Source organism: Callospermophilus lateralis, chromosome 3 (assembly GCF_048772815.1).
Source record: "Callospermophilus lateralis isolate mCalLat2 chromosome 3, mCalLat2.hap1, whole genome shotgun sequence".
NCBI lineage: Eukaryota > Metazoa > Chordata > Mammalia > Rodentia > Sciuridae > Callospermophilus > Callospermophilus lateralis.
Window position 1 is genome coordinate 24,623,601 of NC_135307.1, and position 20,334 is coordinate 24,643,934.

Consider the following 20,334-nt stretch of genomic DNA (forward strand, 5'->3'; position numbering starts at 1 on the left):
GAGCTATAGGAATGTTCTGGGTGCTATTCAAGGTTTGAAATCATGTGGATATATTGTCTAGCTAAAAATATATTAAAACAAAATTAATTCATTCTTATTGTTTAGATGATAAGAAGTATATACTAAAAGCCGTATGTACAGATGCTAGGTACAAATTACCTGATCATACAACTTTGAGTGATAAAACCAGGCTTAAAATCAGGTTGGCCTATCTCTAAAGCTCACCTGGTTGTGGGAACCTCAATTTTCAAGATTCTTCCTGTGTAAACATTCAATGAGAGTCTAATCTCAATAAAATATTTGCAATAAACATTGCAAACTTAGTCTTCAAAACTAAAATATGTTTCAAATGCAATTACTTTGTTGTAGTGTGTTTTACAGTTGCCATCTTTTTTTGGCCAGAACAGACATAGTTTACATAGAAATTGGTGTTTTTGGAGTAGAAATGGAAATCCTGATTTGTGGACTTCACCTGTATAAATCCAGAGAGCTACCACTTTTGCAACTGTACTAGCTGATCAGCATGCAAAAGTTTTTGTAAACAAAACAAAACAACAGTTAAAAAAGAAAAGAAAAGAAAAGAAAAAACACACTGGCCTAAACGTGACTCTGCTTGTATTTAGAAAATGTTTATAGCTGAGCACAATGGTGCATGCCTAATCCTAGGAACTTGGTAGGTCAAGGCAGGAGGATTGAAAGTTTGAGATCCGCCTCACAAACTTACTGAGAGCCTCAGCAGCATAGAAAAACCCTGTCTAAAAATTAAAAAATAAATATGTAAAAGGGACTTGAGTGTAGCTCAATAGTAGAGTGCCCCTGGGTTCAATCTCCAGTACCATACCAAAAAAAAAAAGAAAATATTCACAAACATAGAAACATAACCAGATTTTCTATTCCTTCAAGACAAGAAAATATTTTTTTTTATTTCATTCTTTGTATCCCAAATCGTAGTGTTTATAAGATACCCAATGTTTGTGGAAAAGAATACATGCCCCATGTCTGTTTTGTTTATTGATATTACCCAAATGCCTGTTCCATACTAGGTACTCAATTAAATCATATATTCATTTGTTTAATTCAAAATCTAATTAAAACTGAAGTTACATGGCGGTGCCTTGGCTACAACACTCACATCCTCATAAATTCTACTTTGGAAGTACTGCATTTTCTAAATCACATTATGGCACTCTCTGTCTAGGCCAATGAATTTGCCATTTTATTAGTAGACGCATGTGTTGTGATAGCATTCCTATTATGGCCTCATCTTCCCAAACAGGACCACTGCTGTGCAGTCCACTAAATGACAGAGTTAGAAATAATTTATCTATCACCCACTCTTTGAACGAGAAATAGGAGAGAATCAGACACTATGGTTTATACAATAAATATAAAGGAAAAAAAGAAATATATGTATATTTCTTTTTATATATATGTACATATATGTTTTTATTTCATAAATATATATATAAAGAAGCTTGTTCAGAAACTTCAAATCAACCAAAATATGTAGATAATCATATTAAGGGAGTTACAAAGCAATGAAATTATTCTGTTCTCTCTTTTGCATACGTGGTCTGGATAATATTTGCATAAGCTATATCGTATTGATTCATGCAGACAGAGACTCAATAAAGACAAAAGAACACATGCAAAAATAAATGCCTACAGGGGAGAAAAAAAACCCCAAAATATAGAAGACACAGATGGAGGCATCCATTATATTTGACTTTAAAATGAAAACAACAACAATAATAAAGCAAACACACAAATCCCCAAAACACACAAATAAAGGACAATGACAACAACAAAAACCCCATCCAGGTCAGTTCTCTTAGTAAAAACGATTTCTCTCTTTGTCCTTGCTCATTTATCCCACATGAAATGCACTTTGAAATGTCACCCCCTCCCCCTTGCCAATAGATCAAGTATTCTCAAGCAGGAGAGATAGGGTAGTAAGGAACTAATAATGATAATAATAATAATGAGAAATGGCCTCAGAGATATATTTCATGTGTCTTCCCCTCTCCTTGTCTTTCTTCAACAGAATAGCTTCCCAGCCAGTGGGGCATTAATCATTGGAACAGCAGCTGCAAGATAAAGGCCGGGTAAAATTTCATTGTGCATTATAGTATGAGTTGCGGGTGCATGAATATGTGTCTCTCTCAGTATCTGGGAGGAGGAAGTGGAGAGGCAGTGCAGAAAAATCTGTCATTTTATATATTTATACTGCTCAAAATGGTCAGGACTGGTTCCCCATTGTTACTGTGGATTAAAATCATTCATGTCCCTCTGCTTTCATTGGAGGTCACCTCTCAGAAAGGGGGATAAATATTATGACAAGTTAAATTCTACCTTCTTTTTTTTTTTCCATCTGCCTCGGGGGTATGCAGCAGAATGAGGGACAGGAAGAGGGGGCATCTGGAACCAGGAGCAGCACTGTCTGATAGGATAAATTTTTCTTTGCTAATCCTTATTTAAGTATTTGCTCTTTCACTTACATAAGACTTTTGATTAACAAGATTTTCTGCCTTGAAGAGCCCTGCACTGAGTTTGGGGAGAATATTTGGATGAGATAGGTAAACAGATGCTATCGGTACCCAGCAAGAAACTGTATCTATCTACTAGTTTGTCCGCTCTATAAAGTGAGCAGCAGGAAATCAATCATCTGGGAGCTTGTGAAAAATGCATGATCTCAGGTTCTACCCAGGCCTGAATCAGAATCTGTACTAAATAAGATCACCCAGTGATCTGCATACATATTCAAGTTTAAGAAGCATTATTTTCCATAATGCATGCAAGCACACATGAGCCTTCTCTCTCTCAGTCTCTGTTTCTCTCTCTCTCTCTCTCTCTCTCTCTCTCTCTCTCTCTCTCTCACACACACACACACACACACACACACACACACAGAGGCACATGTAATGATGGGGTGAGAGATTGAAGAGGTTGCATTATGTATACAAGTCAATCAAATTCACAACCCACAATTCTCTCTGTGACTGCTAGGCATCACAGACATGGTGTGCATTTATTTGCCATTTCATTCCTGGATGATGAGAAAATCAAGGAGAACTTTACTTCTCCATTTAGCTAACAGAACCAGCCCTCTACACAACCCAAGGCATTAATTAAAGGTATTAAAAGGAAAGGTTGTCATAACAGCATCAGTGCGTTTCTAATTTCTACAATCATTTAAACATGCACCAAAAAGTTATAAAAGCACATCCCACCCCTCCTACTGTCTTGTCAAAGACAGAATGGAAATATCCATCTTGAAGTCTGGCTAGTAATGATTTCTGCTTGAAGTCATTTCTCTGTCATGTATAAATAGAAAGCAAGGGATGTATTTTCAGAAAAAAAGAAATAAAACCAATTTTTGGACCTCAGTTTAAATTAGAATCACTGACTCTTTTTGATGACTCAAGAGACTTTTATTAAGTAAGTAATTCATCTTGTACACAGAGGTGATCATTGTGGAGCCCTTCTGACAGCTTTCAACAGAGAGGGGGATGTGGAAAAAGTATTTTGAAAATTTTGGTTTTATTTAAATTAGACATTCTGTTCATCTTGATCAACCAGGACCATCTAATCCATGAAATGGACACAGAGTTCTGAAAGCAATGATTGGAGGGCACCTCTACTTCTTGTCTTCTTTCTTCAGCTTTCCCTATCCCTATCCTTCTTTAATTTAGCCATTCATTTACTTTTCCCTATGTATGCAAGTCACCATGATAGATACTGTTAAAAATATATTAGGAAAAATTGGGATTTACATTTATTTATTTATTTATTTATTTATTTATTTAATGAGAAAAGAAGAGAGGCCTGAGGAAGCTTTTTGCCATATCAGAGACCACCTGGGTAATTAGCCACAGAATAATAAAAAAAAAAATTCAGAGGCAAAACTAATTTAGCAACTAAACCCTGGACTGTAATCTCATTTTAAGAGCATATGGCTATGGTTGCTGCTAATACCTATTGTTGAGTCCCCCTGATATAAGCCCTTCATTTATGTTATCTTAGCCTATCCTTAAAGTTGGAGTTGTAATACCCCAAATTTCAGTTGCTGAAACAAAGCTCCAAAAATAACTTAGCCACACAGTGGTAAGATGAGGATCTACCCAGAGTCCTGGTTTTGAAAATATCTCTACCCATGAGTTCTCTCCTACATACTGGGGTGCTTCCTCATAACTGTCTTTGTCTACTGAAATATGAGGAGCATTGGCTTCCCTCTTCTGCCTCTTCTCACTGCAGACAAGCATTTTCCTAGGTTGCTGTCGTCCATTTAATACATTTCTTCATCAAATATTGTTGAGCCCATTTTGTAGCAGGCATTGTGCCTGACCCTACATGTCTAGTGGGGAATTCCATTGTGTTCCTGCTCTCATCCCAGTGGTTTCTCATAACACCTTCCATCTATGTTCTTTCCAAAGGTTGTGGGAAAACCAGAGAACTCTGAGGCCTATTGAATCACTGGGTGTTTATCTAATATGCTCAGATACTAGAGATAAACAAAAGTGTGCTTTGGGGACAAGGGGCTTGGCAGTGAGTTTGGCCTGAGAGGCATATGAAAACAGGTGGGAGACTCCCCCCAACCTCCCCATATACATAGAACCAGGTGAAAGAGCCTCAGATTAATTTTACATCCATACCAATGAGTAGAAGCAGTAGGATAGTAAAATAATTTTCATTTGTCTATATTTGATGACCAGTTTTTGGAGAATCAATTTGGGAAAGAAACGAAGAGAAAAGATTGAAGAGGGAAAGTGGGTGATCTTGCCCTTCTAAAAGTGTTTTGAAATGCAAAAGTTCTTGAACTGGTCCTTGCTAGTTCTTGGACTACATTTTGCTAAAACTAGGACTAGGGAAAGATAAGTGAAGATCAGAAGCCTACAAGAACAATCTTGCTCACCAGAGACAAAATATCCTCATTTTTAAGGCAAGAATTTGAGAGCAGCAAAATCAGCAGTGACCATCCTTACTGGTGAGCCATACCTGGGAGTGGGCCTTTGGGAACCAGCTTCAGCCTACAAACATTGAGAGACCTAGGTACTGCCTCTGAAGATACTGGTGGATTGTCCAATCAGTCCTTTCAACCAATATTGAGTGTTAGTTCCTGCTGAGTACTATTCTAGGCACTGTAAAATTATAGTGCCTGAAACAAAGATCCCACCATCCTAGAACTGACAATCCAGTAAAAACCGTTAGCCAATAAATAAGTCATGTCATGTCAGGTAACGGTAAACCTCTGTGAGAGACACCATGGTGGGAGAAGACCGGAGAGTTCTATTTCACCTGGGATGGTAGAGGAGGTTCTCGCTCACAGGTGCCATGTGAGCAGAAACCTGAGCAAAGTGAGGGAATGAGTCACCTGAGAGGTGTATCTGGCAGAGAAAAATGGCCAGTGAGAGGGCACAGGTAGGCTGGCTGTGTTCAAGCCGTGCTGGGATTATTCAAGGCACGCCTTTGTGCTGTGCAACTTGAGGGGTGACCCCAACACTTAGTTTTCAAGATAAGCTATATTTTATTGCAATACTTTAAACTAACACTAATAAAAATGTTATAAAGTCAGTCTCGAATAAAGACAAGATCTGATTCTATGATGGCCTCTCTTTTTTCACTCTTACTCTGGCTCTGGAAAGAGCCATCAGGAAGAGCCAGACCTGTGTGACTGGAGTAGTGCAGTTGGAAATATGGTCAGAGATACAGCAAGGGGAAGAGCCATAGGCCACATGTGAAGATGGTGGTTTGGACTTGACTGGGGGTCTGTTGGGTAATCCGAAAAACAAATAAACAAACACCAAAAACAAACAAACAAACAAAAAACCACACTGAGCCTTAGAAACATTTAGGGACAGCCACATGTAGGCCGCTAAAAGCTCAACCCACTTCCCTCCAGTTGTTCAGGGGCTTTGAAATAGGATCCAGCACTTTATCAGCAGTTCTGGTAGAAATTCTCTCCTATCAATACGAAAGCCTAATTAGAAGGGAATCTCTTCTACATTGCTGGGAACTTGCAGACTTCCAGCCTGTCTGCCGTCAGGACCTACTCAGAGGACCTTTTAAATGACTAGACAGAGCTCTCAGAAGGGCCTGTCCCATCCCCTGAAATAAGGTATTAAAAGCAGATGAAAAGGAACTACACTGTGTTTTCTTCACTGGCCTATCTCTATGTACTGACAACATATAAGTCTTTAAGAGACAGGCAAACCCATCAGGCACTATTTTTTTTTTTTTTTTTTTTTTTTTTAGAACTCTACAATTCCAGAGAGAAAATGTCACTGGAGAGTCTTACCAGGCAACAAGTAAATTAGAGTCCAATTTCCTTCCCCCGAAATCATTCTCTGAGAGGGGAAAAGAAAGTACCTGTGTTGCGGTAAGAAGAAGACGGGAGATATTTCTTGGCTGGCAGCTAAAGTCTAATTAGACTGACAAATCTTCACTGCCTTCCCCAGTTATGAGGCTTGGCAGGAAAGACACGAGCCCTGGAGCCGCACATTATGTAAGGCTGTTAATCAATATTAGTTGAGCCCTGATCCTAAAAATAAACTTCCCCTGGAGGCTCCATTGTCTAGTGGTAAAGCATGGAGTGGAAGCTATGTGGATTCCTCATCCCACTTCTATCAAGCTGGTGGCAGCAGGGAAAAGGGAGAGGGTCCCAAAGAGAATAATTCCATATATATAGTGGTAAACAGCCTGTATATGGTGTTTGGGATAAGGTAGGTCCATCTTGTATCCCATTCCTGGCAGTTTGATTATTCAAAGAAATTTTGATTTTCCAGGACTAATTTCAGCCTCTAAATTTTTTCCAGAGTCTCCTTCAAATCCCATGTCACCCAAACCTTGTAGCCTCCAGTCTGAAATACAGCTACTATTGTCAATGGGAAAAAAGTCTGATGTTCTAGCCTGGGCCTCAAAATGCCATTGATAACAACATGCTGTAAATCTGAGTGTCATGCATTTTGTTGAACTTTATGAAATTGCTTGCATTTGACTCTCTTGACCTACAAAAAGGCAAATTTTATACACTTTGACCTAAAGTATCGTATGAGTGATGATTGTTCAGCAAAGCCAATTCCTGTCCCAGAATATGAATGTTTGTCTCATAGAAATCTCTTCTCACTGATGAGTTCGGGCTTCTGTAGGTTTTTGTGGGTGTTGATGTAAACGAAATTGTTCTTCTCAAGCTTGCACAACCTTATAGGAATGCTGAGGATCTGAATGCTGGGAGAATAGGCAGGTTCTAAAGAGTCTTAGGTTGAAAGTGTTTTCTAATGTGAAAATTTCAATGAAAACTTATGCATTGCTTTCCATCATCCTACTTACTACTGGGTAACAAGCCTATGGGAAGGTACTGTTACTTTCCTTTGATGTAAAATGAAACAGAGCCTTAGAAAGGCTCATCAGCTTTCCCAGAGACACTCAGATAAGTAACTAGAAGAAGCAAATTCTGATGCTAAATCCCATGATCATTCTTCACTTTCACATTCTGGGACTGTACCCAGAAAAATAGTGCATAAGAGCAACCTTTTAATAACTTCCTACATTTTGAAGTCATTAGTGTCAGGGCTGAAGTGTGTTCCTTACTGTCCCCAGTCTAAAACCTCCATATGGGTACTGTTCCTAAGCATAAAATATTGTTGCTTCCTTATGAAATTTTTGAAAGTGGTTCACATTCAACTGCCACATTTGTGAAGCTTGAGGTGAGAATGGAATCTCATAGATCATAAACCTCTTTGTCTTCCATTTCTACTGTTTATTGGGATAGTTCTAATCCAGGCTGAGCATTGTGATTCTCTGACAATTTTCTGGCCACACAGCAGTGACCAATGTCAAGGTGACTTTGCCAATGCACGGCACAAAAAAACTGGGTCACGATCAGTATCCTCCTAATAGCTTATAAACAATTCCAAATGGCGATTTGCACAGAACACACTGAGCTCTTTCTTTGCTGATAACAACTCAGGCTGGAGGCCAAAGATAAGAGAATGTACATTATTCTTGGAACTAGTTTCTTCTTGGCCCTTTCCTCTCCCCGTGGGAACACTTTGGATGTCGTGGTTGAAAGTTAGTGGGAAAAGACTTTTGTTTCTCACTTTTTCCCTTCTCTCCTGAATGACTTTCCCATTTTAGAAGCTGATCTATCAAAGTCATTGTAGCTGCTGGCCCATACCTGAGTCAGCTGTAGTAAATGAGCTTGTGCAATTGCTGGGAATCCCCAGCAGTAAGTCCCATAGGGAATCCCATTCTGTTCAGGCCTCTGGGTCCTCGTCTGTTTGGGGGAGATTTAGGCCAAAGCTCTCAAAAGCTGGACCCCTTTGTCCCTCACATGCTGCAACTATGCACTGTCATTTCTAACCAGAATTGCTCTCTTTCCCAGGAATTCTCTCTGACTTTCATAATGTAGCTTCTAATCTTTGGCTAATCTAGAGTTTGTTCCCTTATTACCTGTCCAGTTGTATTCATCCTACAAGGCCCAGGTCCATACCCACCTTATCCACGAGATCTGGCAAGACCATCCCATATGCTACTTCTCACTCCCAATACACATAACCATTCATGTCACTGTCCCACACTGATGGTTAATATCAAGCCCTCTAGCCTTCTACAGATTATAAAATCTATGATGAAAAGGGACCTGGATTCCTCTTCTCTGCCATCCCCAAAATATGTGCAAATAGATATATTTCATAATGAAACATTATTTTCTAAGGCCCATAGAACTCTAAGTTTGGTTTAAAAATGTAAGAAAATTTCAAGATGGGTAATTCGATGTCAGAGAAGTCCATTGCTGATATCATAAATACTTTTGATTTTCCAGGACTAATTTCAGCCTCTAAATTTTTTTCCCGAGTCTCCTTCAAATCCCTATGTCACCCAAACCTTGTAGCCTCCAGTCTGAACTACAGCTACTATTGTCAATGGAAGCAGCACCAATATCTGAGGTAGATTCTTGTTTAACTCAACTACCAAATGTAGAGGATAGAACATAATAAGAATGGCTAAAACATCTACACTCTCACTCTTCATGGTATACTTGTATTGAGCATTTTACTTATATTCATCTTGTTATCCTTACAATGACCAGATGGTATAGACACTGTGCCCTCCCCATTTTACAATGCAGTCAACTTAGGTTGAAGGCAAATTCTTGCTTTTCCTCCTGTTGAAAAGTGGGGTTCATATCTCCTTTCCTGTACCTGGAGAAGCCCTGGAAGCAGACCAATAAAGTATGGTACAAGTGACACTGTGACATTTCCCAGACTCAGGCTAGAAATAACTAACACCTTCTAATTCCTGTCCCTCTCTCTAGGGCCCTGAGCCTCCTGAAGGAAGATTGATTATTACTTTGCAGGAGAGACCATGAAGACATGGAGAGGCAAAATAGCCCAGCCAAGTCCAGTCTTTCCAGCTAATTCATCAGGCACAAGGTGTATGAGGGAAGCCAGACCCATCAAACCAGAGCAGCCATGGAATGCTACCAGTCAACTTCGAGGGGCAGAGAAGTTGCCTCCTTGAACCCTGGCCAAATTTATGACCCACCAAATTGTGACATCTAATGACTGATTATTGTGTTAAGCCACCAAGTTATGGGAAAGTTTGAGGGTTTTTTGTTTTTGTTTTTGTTTTTGTTTTGGTAATAGTTATCTATAACCTATGACTTGTTCAAGGTCACTTAACTAATATGAGAATGAATTAGATTTTAAAACCAGGCCATCTGGCTCCACATGAATGTTCTAGATCATAAAGCTATAGCCTAACCAGTGCTGAACAAATGTGCAAGGACCCTGGTTATTCTAGAAGGAAACTTTTCTCCAAGATACTCCCCTTTCAGTTGTTAAATGAGTGTAAGGTAGATAATAAACCTATTTTGATTTCTGTTTAGTCAGTATTTATTTCCTGAACATGTACTAAGTGTCAGATCTTTTACTTGAGATATCTCTCTCTCTCTCTCTCTCTCTCTCTCTCACACACACACACACACACACACACACACACCTTCTTTCTCAATGTTTACCTTAATTTTTTAATTTTTTTTTTCTGAGAGCACAAAGAGGCATCCTTCTTAGTATAGGGTTAACATCAGATGCTTGGGCACAAAAGCCCTGAGTAATTTAACATAGTCCATGTCATTCACAAGCAATTCTACACTCATGACTGTAGCAAACTGGAATATCAGAAAGATCAAAGCACCAATTACTTCTGGGAGACCAGAGCATTGAAGAGCTCTATCAGCTTAAAAACTACTTGTTCACATTCTCACACAGTTAAGAGCAGCACAGAAAGCACTTTACAGGTTTCCTTTGATCTGAAATCAACAATGGGCAAGGTCCACCAGAAATGAACTCCTCAAATGAGGTTTTCTTAGTACTAGCTTTAAGAAGGAACCAATAGGTTTTGAATAGCCACATTTTTTTTTGTAGGCTCACATGCTTATTTTTTTTTCCCCAGAAGAGACTCATTTTAGGACAACTTTGCCTTAATAATATTATCAAAGCAAAAGAGGATACAATAGAGTATCATTTGGAAAATGTTCTGTGATTTCACACAGATGAAAAATGAATGATGGATCTGGTGAATATGAATTCCAATCGTCCCTACTTTTTCCCCCCTGTCTCTAAAGTGTCTCCCTGAGATCAGAGTTTTATGAGACCTCTCCATCCAAGAAAATGAGCTAGATCATAAAAGGAAATTGAAGCTTTTGGAACTGACCTTCCTCACTCAAAGTTTCCAGAGTCTTCCTGGAATTGTCCTAAACTCTGGATTGATTCCAAGGGCTTCTGGGTCCTCAGTCCCAACCTAGGCTTGATGTGATCTATAGAACATGCTTAAGACCAGAATAGCTTGGATTCAAGGTTTTCAAGTTTTTGTGGAGCACATGGTTGAGTTCTTATGACTCGTTGGCAAGAGCAAAAAAGTCCCAAACCCTTGGCTCAGCATTATTTCCTCTAGTTTGTCTTAAAAAAAAAAAAAAAAAACAGCGTTCTTTTGTCCCTCACCCTCACCCCAGTCTAATCAATGCTGCAAGGCTATTGGCTTTCCTCCAAGGATATGTGTTTACACACCCTTAAAAACAGAGTATCAATAGATTTATAATACACTTTTATGGCCTTGGTAGAAGTAAAAGGAAAGGCATGTAAATGCAACTCAATTATTACTGGACTTTAAGGAAAAGAGACACACACCAGAGAAAAGCTGTCGAAGGGGCTCTTCCAGATGTCCACCTCCTCCAAGAGACCATAGGTTACTTGCAAAAGTTCTGCACTTTGAAATCCACTCTTTATCCAAATCCTTGACTTTCTTAGTTTGTAGAAAGAATTTAGGGACTCACCCAATCTGCTCCCATTTATGTATTTGCCACAGGAGGGAAGGCCAAAAACCAACAATTACCATGGCTTAGTCCCTGAATCCCTGTGTAAGATTAAATCCTCCCGCGGTCAGTGAAAATTTGGACTTAAAAAGGACTACAGGATCAGCCATTCCTACGAAGAAAAAGCCATTTGCTCCTCTGCTTCCCACAGAGTTAGCAGAATATATTCTGACAGAAGCAAAACAAGTCTGCCAAGTCCTGTGCAAACAGAACTATCCTTTCACCAACAATAAACAGATCTACTCTTGAGCTATAGAGAGTCATAATAGAAATATATATTGCCTTTTATCTTCTTTTCAGTGAGTGGAGTGAGGTGTCAGGAGTTATTGCTTTAATATTGGCAGAGAAGCAGTATTTTTCTCTTTCCAGCATGTGCATAGGTATGCATGCAACAGCACGTGTGATTATAAGACTGCTACTCTTAACCTTTGGAAAACACATAAAATTGACTGGTAACATCATCAGCATGTACAGCTTCAAATTGTTCCTATGGAGTCAGGTAAGAAGCTATCTGAAGCTATCTTATCTGAAGAAAAGGAAAAGGGAAGAGAATGTGCTGATCTCTACCCAGCTCACATATACTTAATTCAGAAAACTGGGAGTTTAATTAATGGTTAACAGGAAGTTGACCATCAGAGTCAATGGAAGGGTGGTGTCAAACACTCTGTTGGACTCCTGGATTCTGTCTTAAAACTGAGAAACAGAAGGGACAAGTACTGATCTACCACATTTTCTATGAACACTAACTAGGCTAAGGGTGATTTCACCACTAGTAATTGGAATGTCTTATTTTATGCCAGAGCATTTAAAGCTAATAACTCGATTAACCTCCTACCCCCTACTAACTAGATTTATGAAATGCCAAGGGAGTCAGCAAAGTATTAAGCTTTAGCTTGGATATAATTACTTTAAAGTGAAAAAACAAAATCCTTACCACAAAACTAAGGGCTTCCTGCCTAGCTAAATTCAAACCTTCACATTTTCTAATGTAATTAGTATCTTGGTTAAATACAAAGGAAACAAAATGGACCGAAAAATGACAAGTAATTAATCAAGACTTAATATCAAACACAAAGACTGCATATTATGAGGATTAGTTGAACTTCTAGCTCCAATTGCCCTTGATTTAATGGTACCCATTGGCCCCAATAATGAACAATTCACGTTCCAGCAAAGCCATCTGGAGGATGTGAACAGAATTGAGCTAGGATATAGTGTTTTCTATGATCACAAATTTTCCTTTTGCCTTTTTCCCTTTGTGCTATTTGAAAAGAAAAGGTAATAAAATGAGAGGAGGGAGTATTTTATACTAAAAGTGTAGTCCATTGCTCATTTTGAATAACAGCTTTACCATTTCAGTGAAAAATATGATAGGAATAATAACCTAGGAGTGCCTAAAGACTTTTATAACTTCTTTACCAGTGACTTCATCTTGTTCTACTACTGGATCTTATTATTATGAGCATCTGCAGGCATCTTTCTTATAACATAGCAACTCAATATCTCTAACTTTATAGAAAATGGACCACAATAGTAAGGTTTTAAAGGCAAAAGTACAGAAGTAACTAATACCTGGAAGAAGGTTTACCTGAATGCTGGCTGTGGAGCGATTCTTGCGGGTTGTGGTAGTAGCCATTGTGGTGGTGGTTTCCATGACTGTGGTAGACATTTCCGGTGGCATGGAGGTCGTCTGTGTTGTTCCCAAGATGGATGGGACTTCTCCCACCAGTCGGACACTTCCATTGATTTTAATATTAGGGTTGTTCTCAGCTGCCATATTCAGTACTTTCAAACCATCATAATAGAGCCCAGAGAGTTGACCTTGGAAGAGGCGTCCTTTATCCTTTCCGCCAATGGCTATTTGCGCCTGGGTGTTGAAGATGGTTAACTGCCGGCCTAGTGGGTTGGGTGGAGGAAACATTATTATTCCCATACATTTTCTCTCCTTACCTTGCCTGGTCTGAATGGATCAGGCACAAAACAGGCTTCCTTCAGCAACTGAAGGGGGAAAATGGATAACAAAATTCAATGTCAGCATTGGCAAGTAACATTTCATTACAGTTATCTCTTCCACTGTCTAGCTGAAAATCCTGAACCATCAGGTGTTTATTTATTTACTTTTTATTTGAAGGATGAAGAAATCTTTTTTCAGTGATGAGAGACGTGTCAGTCTTCTTGAGTATGTAACTCAGTCTTCTTGAATGTTTCTATTTATTAAAAAAATGGATAAAATAATATCCAAATCAGGCAATGATTAGAAAAAATAATATGTGCCCACAGCTTTGATTTAAGGTAAAAATTAACATTACAACCTAAAGGAGTTATATATGGCAAACAAAAACTCAGTGAGGTAACTGGGAGCAAGGAATTAAAAACCTAGGCCTGATGATTAAATTAAATTCATATTAAATGAATTAATTGCATACTTAAAAAATAGACATTCTAGTAGTTGCCCAATACACAATTTCCTAGTGAATAATATCCTGCCATTATTTTTTTTGTTTAACAATATCATGGCAGATACATTTCTATATATACCAATATTTTTATAGAGTAGGAGGTCTGGTCATAGAACTAAATAATTCCCTAAAATATGGAAAATAAGTAGGCATTGATAAAGTTCCTAAACTTTGGAATCAGTGAATTTTAAAAAATGTATTTATGAAGAAAGTGAGTCATAAAAATCTTTAAATGATATAGAGACATGTTAATGGGCTGAAGAATATCTGTAGTTCACCTTATTTAGAGTTTCTGTTTGAGGACTATTTATAATTCTGTGGAAAGAAAACTATTAGAATAAAATCATGGTAGAATAGAGTTTGGAATCATGGAACAAATTTTACTCCCAACTATTTGTATTTATTTAAAAAAAATGTCTCAAGTTAGATCTTTCCTAGAAGGGAAAAAAAAAAGGATTTTGAAAACTCATTGTAATTTATCATGACAGCAACGTGCTAAGGCCCTTCTTGGTTTCTTTAGACTGATTCCTTCTGCTTTTTCATATGGAGAAAGGGAACAAAAAAAGATACTTGTTAATGGAATTAGATATATCCCTTCTGATTTTTTTTTTTTTTTTTTAGTGATCAAACAATGTTCCATTCATTCTTAATCTAATCACCTAAGTTGTTTTAGTAAAAAATAACTGGAAACAATTTTGTTATTCTTGTGTGCTTCATTAAAAAAAAATGTAGTTTTAAAAGGCTAAGGTTTTTGCTGCACAATCTCTGACTTAAGAATAGTATTATATTTTGATGTTTGGAATCTTAACAGCTACCACTATCACAGAGTCTTAAAGGCTATGTCATCTTGAATTTCTGGTGTGTAATGTGGAATACCTTCTCATTATGTGAGACAAGGATGAGACAGAGAAGGGTAAGTATGTACCGCTCAGAGGGTACTCTTCAGACAAGAGTCAACTCGGCTCATTGGGGCAACTCCTAAGTCCTATTACTCAAGAATCATTTATAAATAATGCCCATTTAGGAGGTTGAAGAATTGATCAGAGAACTTTATTACAGTGAGAATATTCTGTATTTTATAAAATCTCTGCAGCATAGAGAGGGCATCTGCTGGCCTCCACAATAGCAGAATTTTCCGCATCCCAAGGGTGCAACTGAACAAAACTAATAGATCTCCATTATTTCCCAATCAATTCCTTCAGTGTTCTGTATATACATGCATCATGTATAGTAATAGAGAGTGATGGCCCAAAGTTCATATCTCTTTATGGTTTATTCTTGACAACAGATTTTCCTGAGAGCCCAAAACTTACTATCGGCATTTGAAACAGCTAAACATTATAAGAAGCTGATTAATAGAAGTTTTCTAGGGTGAAATATCTTACCCTAGAGGACCCCAGGGTCAAGTAGCTCTTCCATGTACACAGCTGTTGCCTGTTCATATTCTCTCTCTCTCTCTTTCTCTCATATGAAATCCAGCACTGGTGATTAGTTAGTGGTTAAGTAGCCTTGATCATAGGTTCAGGGCTCTATATTCTAATATTCCTGAAAGTACTTCACAATGGTAACCCCTATAATGGTTCTCAACTTATTTTCCTGGAAATACTCATTCTGCCAATGCTTACAAATAAGAAGAGGGCCAGAGGAAACTGAAATTTAGCGCTGAATTAAATTGGCTGGAAATGATGGATTACCTTCAATCCATTTGCTATGGTTCACTCCATAAAGTGGTCTATGATTATTTTAGACTAACCCAAGTATTAGGAAAGGCAAGACATGATTTGGGACATGAAGATTAAACAGCTGCTTCACTGTTGGCTTGCACTGCTTTTCCAGAGGGTTTTGACTAATCCCTTTTCGGAAACAAAGTCATTTGGGGTGGGGGTGAGAAAGAAGAGTTTGCCTGTGCTTTAGTTTCCCCTCACACCATTGGAAAAGTGGGGGTTTCTCTTTGCTTAGTTGTTCTATGGTCTACTCTTAGCAAGATCTGCTCTTCTTTTGTATCAAAACCTTCTCCTAGCCCTGTGTACCTTGGGTTAGGACTTCAATGGCAAAGCTGCAAATCCCTAAAGGAAGAGTGGAACGTACTTAGTTTCTTGCTGACCCTTCCTCTGACTGACTTCTCTCTCCCTGCTAAGCAGGAGCTCGTGGATGAGTGGGAAATGTCATTAATATGCCAACCCATGAAGGATGGGAAGGACTGACAAGAAAGTTTACCTTTCATCATTTGTCCTGGATTTCTCAAAAGCAATGGCAGATCTCATTATACACACTGTTCTCACTTCCTCTGATCAATTTTTATTAGATGACCATTTATAAACAAACATGCCTACACATACACAAATACACACATGTGTTCACACACACACATTCTAGTCTGAATATTGTGAAATCATGACTGTGATATCAAAACAGGAGTTACTTTTTGTTTTGTTTCAGGTGCTCATCTTCTTGGAAGTCATTAATTGTTACCTCATTTCGACATCAAGTCCACATATGCTTAAATTAAATCTTTGCACGTCTCCAGTCAGTGTGGCACAAAGACTAATTAATTAAACCTCAGAACACCCTTGGGGAATTGGCAGTATTATTTCTCCTCTCCTCAAATGGGAAATCTGAGACATAAAGAGGTTAAGTGGATCGTCTAAGGTCAGACATTCAGTCAATAGTAGACAGAGCCGGAAACAGACTTGGGAATGCTATGACCCAAATCTCTTCCCCAGTGATAGAAATAATTCCAGAGACATTCCGAGTACTTCCTGAAGTGTCTGTCTACTCATCCTTCCATCTTTACCTTTCATATTCATTGTTTCTACAAGGTCTTTCAGTATATATTTTTTATCCTTTTTGCAAGGAAAGTTAGCTAGGCAGAGGAAGAGGTAAAGTAATAGAATAAATAGACGTTACTTACCCAAATTAGAAAAAATAAGGAATACCAGTGAAAATAACTGATAGACGAGAACCTCAGTTTGCAAATGAGCCTGTTTAATATTATTTGCATACATTAACCCATATGTATATTTGATTAAGAAGGTAGGATGCCTCCCTCCTTCCCACTTCAACCACGCCTCCCCCATCCCAACCCTCAATTTGGGTATCTGAAGCATCCTTCTAAGTGAAAGCCAACTGATAATGATGTTATCATAAGAAAAACTCAAAGCCTACTAATAATTTATAATGATTTATACAAATGAAAATGCCTGGCATGCTATTAAACTTAGACTTCAAAAGGCAATGGAGTAAAATAAAATATTATTAACATAAAATTGAAAGAAACAAAAAAGTTCTCTCAGGCACATGAGACTCAGACATGCATCCAGTTCTCCCTTCCTTTTGAAAAGTGAGGCAGTCATTGTCTTTAATGTTAAAGGGACTTTATGAGCTGGTGATTACTAAACAAAATTATTATATGCTTTTTAGAGTTATTCTTAATTTATTTTTAATTAGACCACATTTTTGTTTTCAAAACAGGGCAAACAGTTAAGACCTGGTGAGGATTATCCTTTTTAAAGGTCTGAATGTGTTCACCCATCTTAAAGCTGCAGTAGTTCTTGTTGCTTAAGTTGCATACCACATAATATCCCTAGTTGCTCTTCATATGTAAGTCCATCAAATCTCTGCAAATTGTAAGGGCTTGGTTGAGGTCTTGAGACAGGAGAGCTCAAGAAAAAATAAAGTGCATAGCTCCTCAGAGATAGATGATATTCTTCATTGAAAAACATTGGTTCATCTCTATGCAAGAGAAGCCACAAAGAAAATTCTAATGTGAGTTATAACCGCTGCCCTCTTTTATTGAGTGGTTTTTTTCCTTCGGCAAATTAGAAACTGCTATTTTGCCTTGTGCAGTCTTTTCCAACTCGTTGTCTTGACCACTTACACTTTTGTTGCATAAAACATTCAACACACAAAGGTATCACACAACAAAAGTATAAAGCAACACTTTTTGTTTTGGTTTCTGTCAGCAACTAGGATGCAATGAATCTCTTATAAAAAAAATAAAACAGAACAAAAAAAATTTTTTTTTTGCCTCTGCAGGTTTGAATGCAAAAGCAAAATTCATTCTTTTCTTTGTTTAAAAACAAACGTTAAAACACAATGCTTCCCTTATAGCATTTGTTTTAAGCAGTTTAAGCTACTAAGAGTGGATCTATGGTTTTTTGGTTAACCATGCTACAACTAGGAAAATCAAAACAGCCTCGAGATATGAGTTTAAATAGTACTTTTGAAATTTCTTTAGAAAGCTTCGGTGTAAGAGGTAATTTAAAACAAATTAACAAATAATGTCATGCAGTGGTTAAATTGCCATAATACATTTTTTTTTTTAGAGGTTCCTGAAATTTCTTGTTTGTGGCTGTCATGCTGATAGCAGGCTAGATGTTAGTCCCTTTAACTGTATTTTAATGGCAATGTATTATAGCATGATTTATCAACATATGGCAGGTGGAAGCTGACACAAATTATAATGAAAATTAAAACAGTCATTTATGCAGCAGGCGATTATCATTTAAGGAACATTTATTTGCAGGCTTTAAAAATGAGGGTTTAGAATCAAATGATTTTAAAATGAAAGTTTTAACGACGGTTACCTTTTTCCTGCAGCCACTCTTCTACGGGTCGGTTATATTTGAAGGGGATTTTCTGTTTTACCATTTGGAAGCGTTCATTATCAGTGTTGCCTTTAAAGTTTAAAAAACAGCTTAAAGAACAATCTGAAAAGTCAATAAGTCATTAAAAAAAACATCCTAGGTTTTTGGTTTGTTTTATGAAGTTTTTAGAGATAGATATCAATTTATCTCAATTTATCTTTAGTAGAGGTGGAGTTGAAGTCACTCTGTCCTCGGATGATAGGTTTGGGGTCAGGTTAGTTTCGGCTATGCTGTGCTCCACCATGGTTTGGTCATGTGTCGTGGGTTTGAGACCAGTGCAAGGTATGGCCACTTACAGAAATAGGTTTACCTTCACTCTTTCCATCTTATTCTAACCACACTGCAACCAGGCCAATTTAGGCATGGGGATCTCTTTGACTTGTGAGTAATTCACCTGCCAGATCAATGTCACATGTGACGGGGACACTCATCCTCTCAGTCACGCATGTTCCACCATAACTCTACCTCATCCCCCTAGAAGCCTGGGCTGAGTCCTTCCCCCATCTCCCCTTCTCAAGCGTCTGTAGCAGCTGTACCCTTTGGCAGAGGGAAGCCAAAGACAACAAAATCAGCCCTTATGTGTGAGGGAGATGGCTAATTCCATAAAGGATACCTAGGTACCTCCTCATCTGTGTTAAATAGGTAGGGGAGTAAAAGTGACTCTTTAGATCTCTCTTTGTCCCAGGTCATTACATATTTAAAAAAAAAAAGAGGAACTTCAAATAAATATCTGGAAATAAAGGCAGTTATAAGTATAACGGTATAGCTTATGCAGATTTTTAGCACCTATATCTCATTACTATGAGAGATGCCGACTTGTAAGTTTACCTAGTCCTTCCTCCCTCTCTTTCCCTTTCTTTCTCTCTCTTCCTCTCTCCCTCCCACCCTCTCCCTTTTTTTTCTATGAGAATCTCTTCCTGAACAAACATCCATTCATAAAGCCTGTTAGGAACACTTCTTCCAAACATGAAATATCTAATTAGTTTCAAGGCTAAAACATAATGCTTTTAATGGCTAGCATCTCCCCCTCTTCCTTTGGTAACTGTTATTGCTACTCCTAGATGGTTTCTCTAATTAGGAGAGACTTGGAGAGTGGTGTTGTGGAGATTCACCCTTAATGAATATGCTTCAAATAGCAAAATAATGAAGCCATGCTTTGGGAACTGTTCTGTCTCGTCAGCCAACCTCACATTGATCTTGCAGAAACTAGGGAATTGTAATTCATCACTTTTGATTCATAGCCCTATATTGGAACTTAGGGAACTCCATTGCAAATTACCAATATTAAAAAATGAAATAAAAATCTCAAAACAGGTGGCTTGGAAACAATTTACAAAGAAGTCTGAAAGCCAGAAAGAATATTAAGTTTTAATATAGCATCAGACCAAGTGAGCAGAGGCATGCATGGCATTTCAATTGTAGGGCCATCTCTATATAGGAATTATCATCAGTTGAAAAGATTCCATGTGTGACTCACTAGGACCTTTATTCTGCTTGTATGTATGGGGGGATGGGATGGAGAAGGGTAGCGATACTGGGGGATATTGGCTTCCCATTCATTTCTTCAGTGAACAAATTATTTTAAGATGATTACTCATAATCATTACTACCCTCAAATTAAAAAAAAAAAAAAAAAAAAAACAACAAGAAAGGCTACAGAAGAGGCAACTATGGATGTGCTCCCAGCCTACACTATGGAGTCCTCTCTGGGTGGCATAAAACATAATATATTAGCATATCAAAGGAAAACTGTCTTGAATAGAAAGAACAATTAATAATTTTGACTTGCAGTGGATAATTTCATTTCTTACCAAAAAAAAAAAAAAAGGAAGGGGGAGGTGAGGACAGGCAAGGCAAC

The 20,334-nt window shown here is 38.0% G+C and overlaps 1 protein-coding gene across 14 annotated transcripts in view; it reads right to left on the reverse strand.

The window, feature by feature from the left end:
* The window catches only part of Nrxn3 (neurexin 3), a 1,468,922-nt gene that overhangs the window by 127,080 nt on the left and 1,321,508 nt on the right, over nucleotides 1-20,334 (reverse strand). For 10 of the 14 annotated variants that reach the window (XM_076848054.2, XM_076848052.2, XM_076848058.2 and 7 more), the window contains 2 exons: nucleotides 18,417-18,506; nucleotides 12,960-13,267 (listed from right to left, as the gene is read on the reverse strand). In XM_076848054.2, the coding sequence (XP_076704169.1) occupies nucleotides 12,960-13,267; nucleotides 18,417-18,506 (398 nt within the window). The remainder of the gene's footprint in view (nucleotides 1-12,959; nucleotides 13,268-18,416; nucleotides 18,507-20,334) is intronic. The other 4 variants (XM_076848056.2, XM_076848055.2, XM_076848060.2 and 1 more) reach the window with 1 other exon arrangement.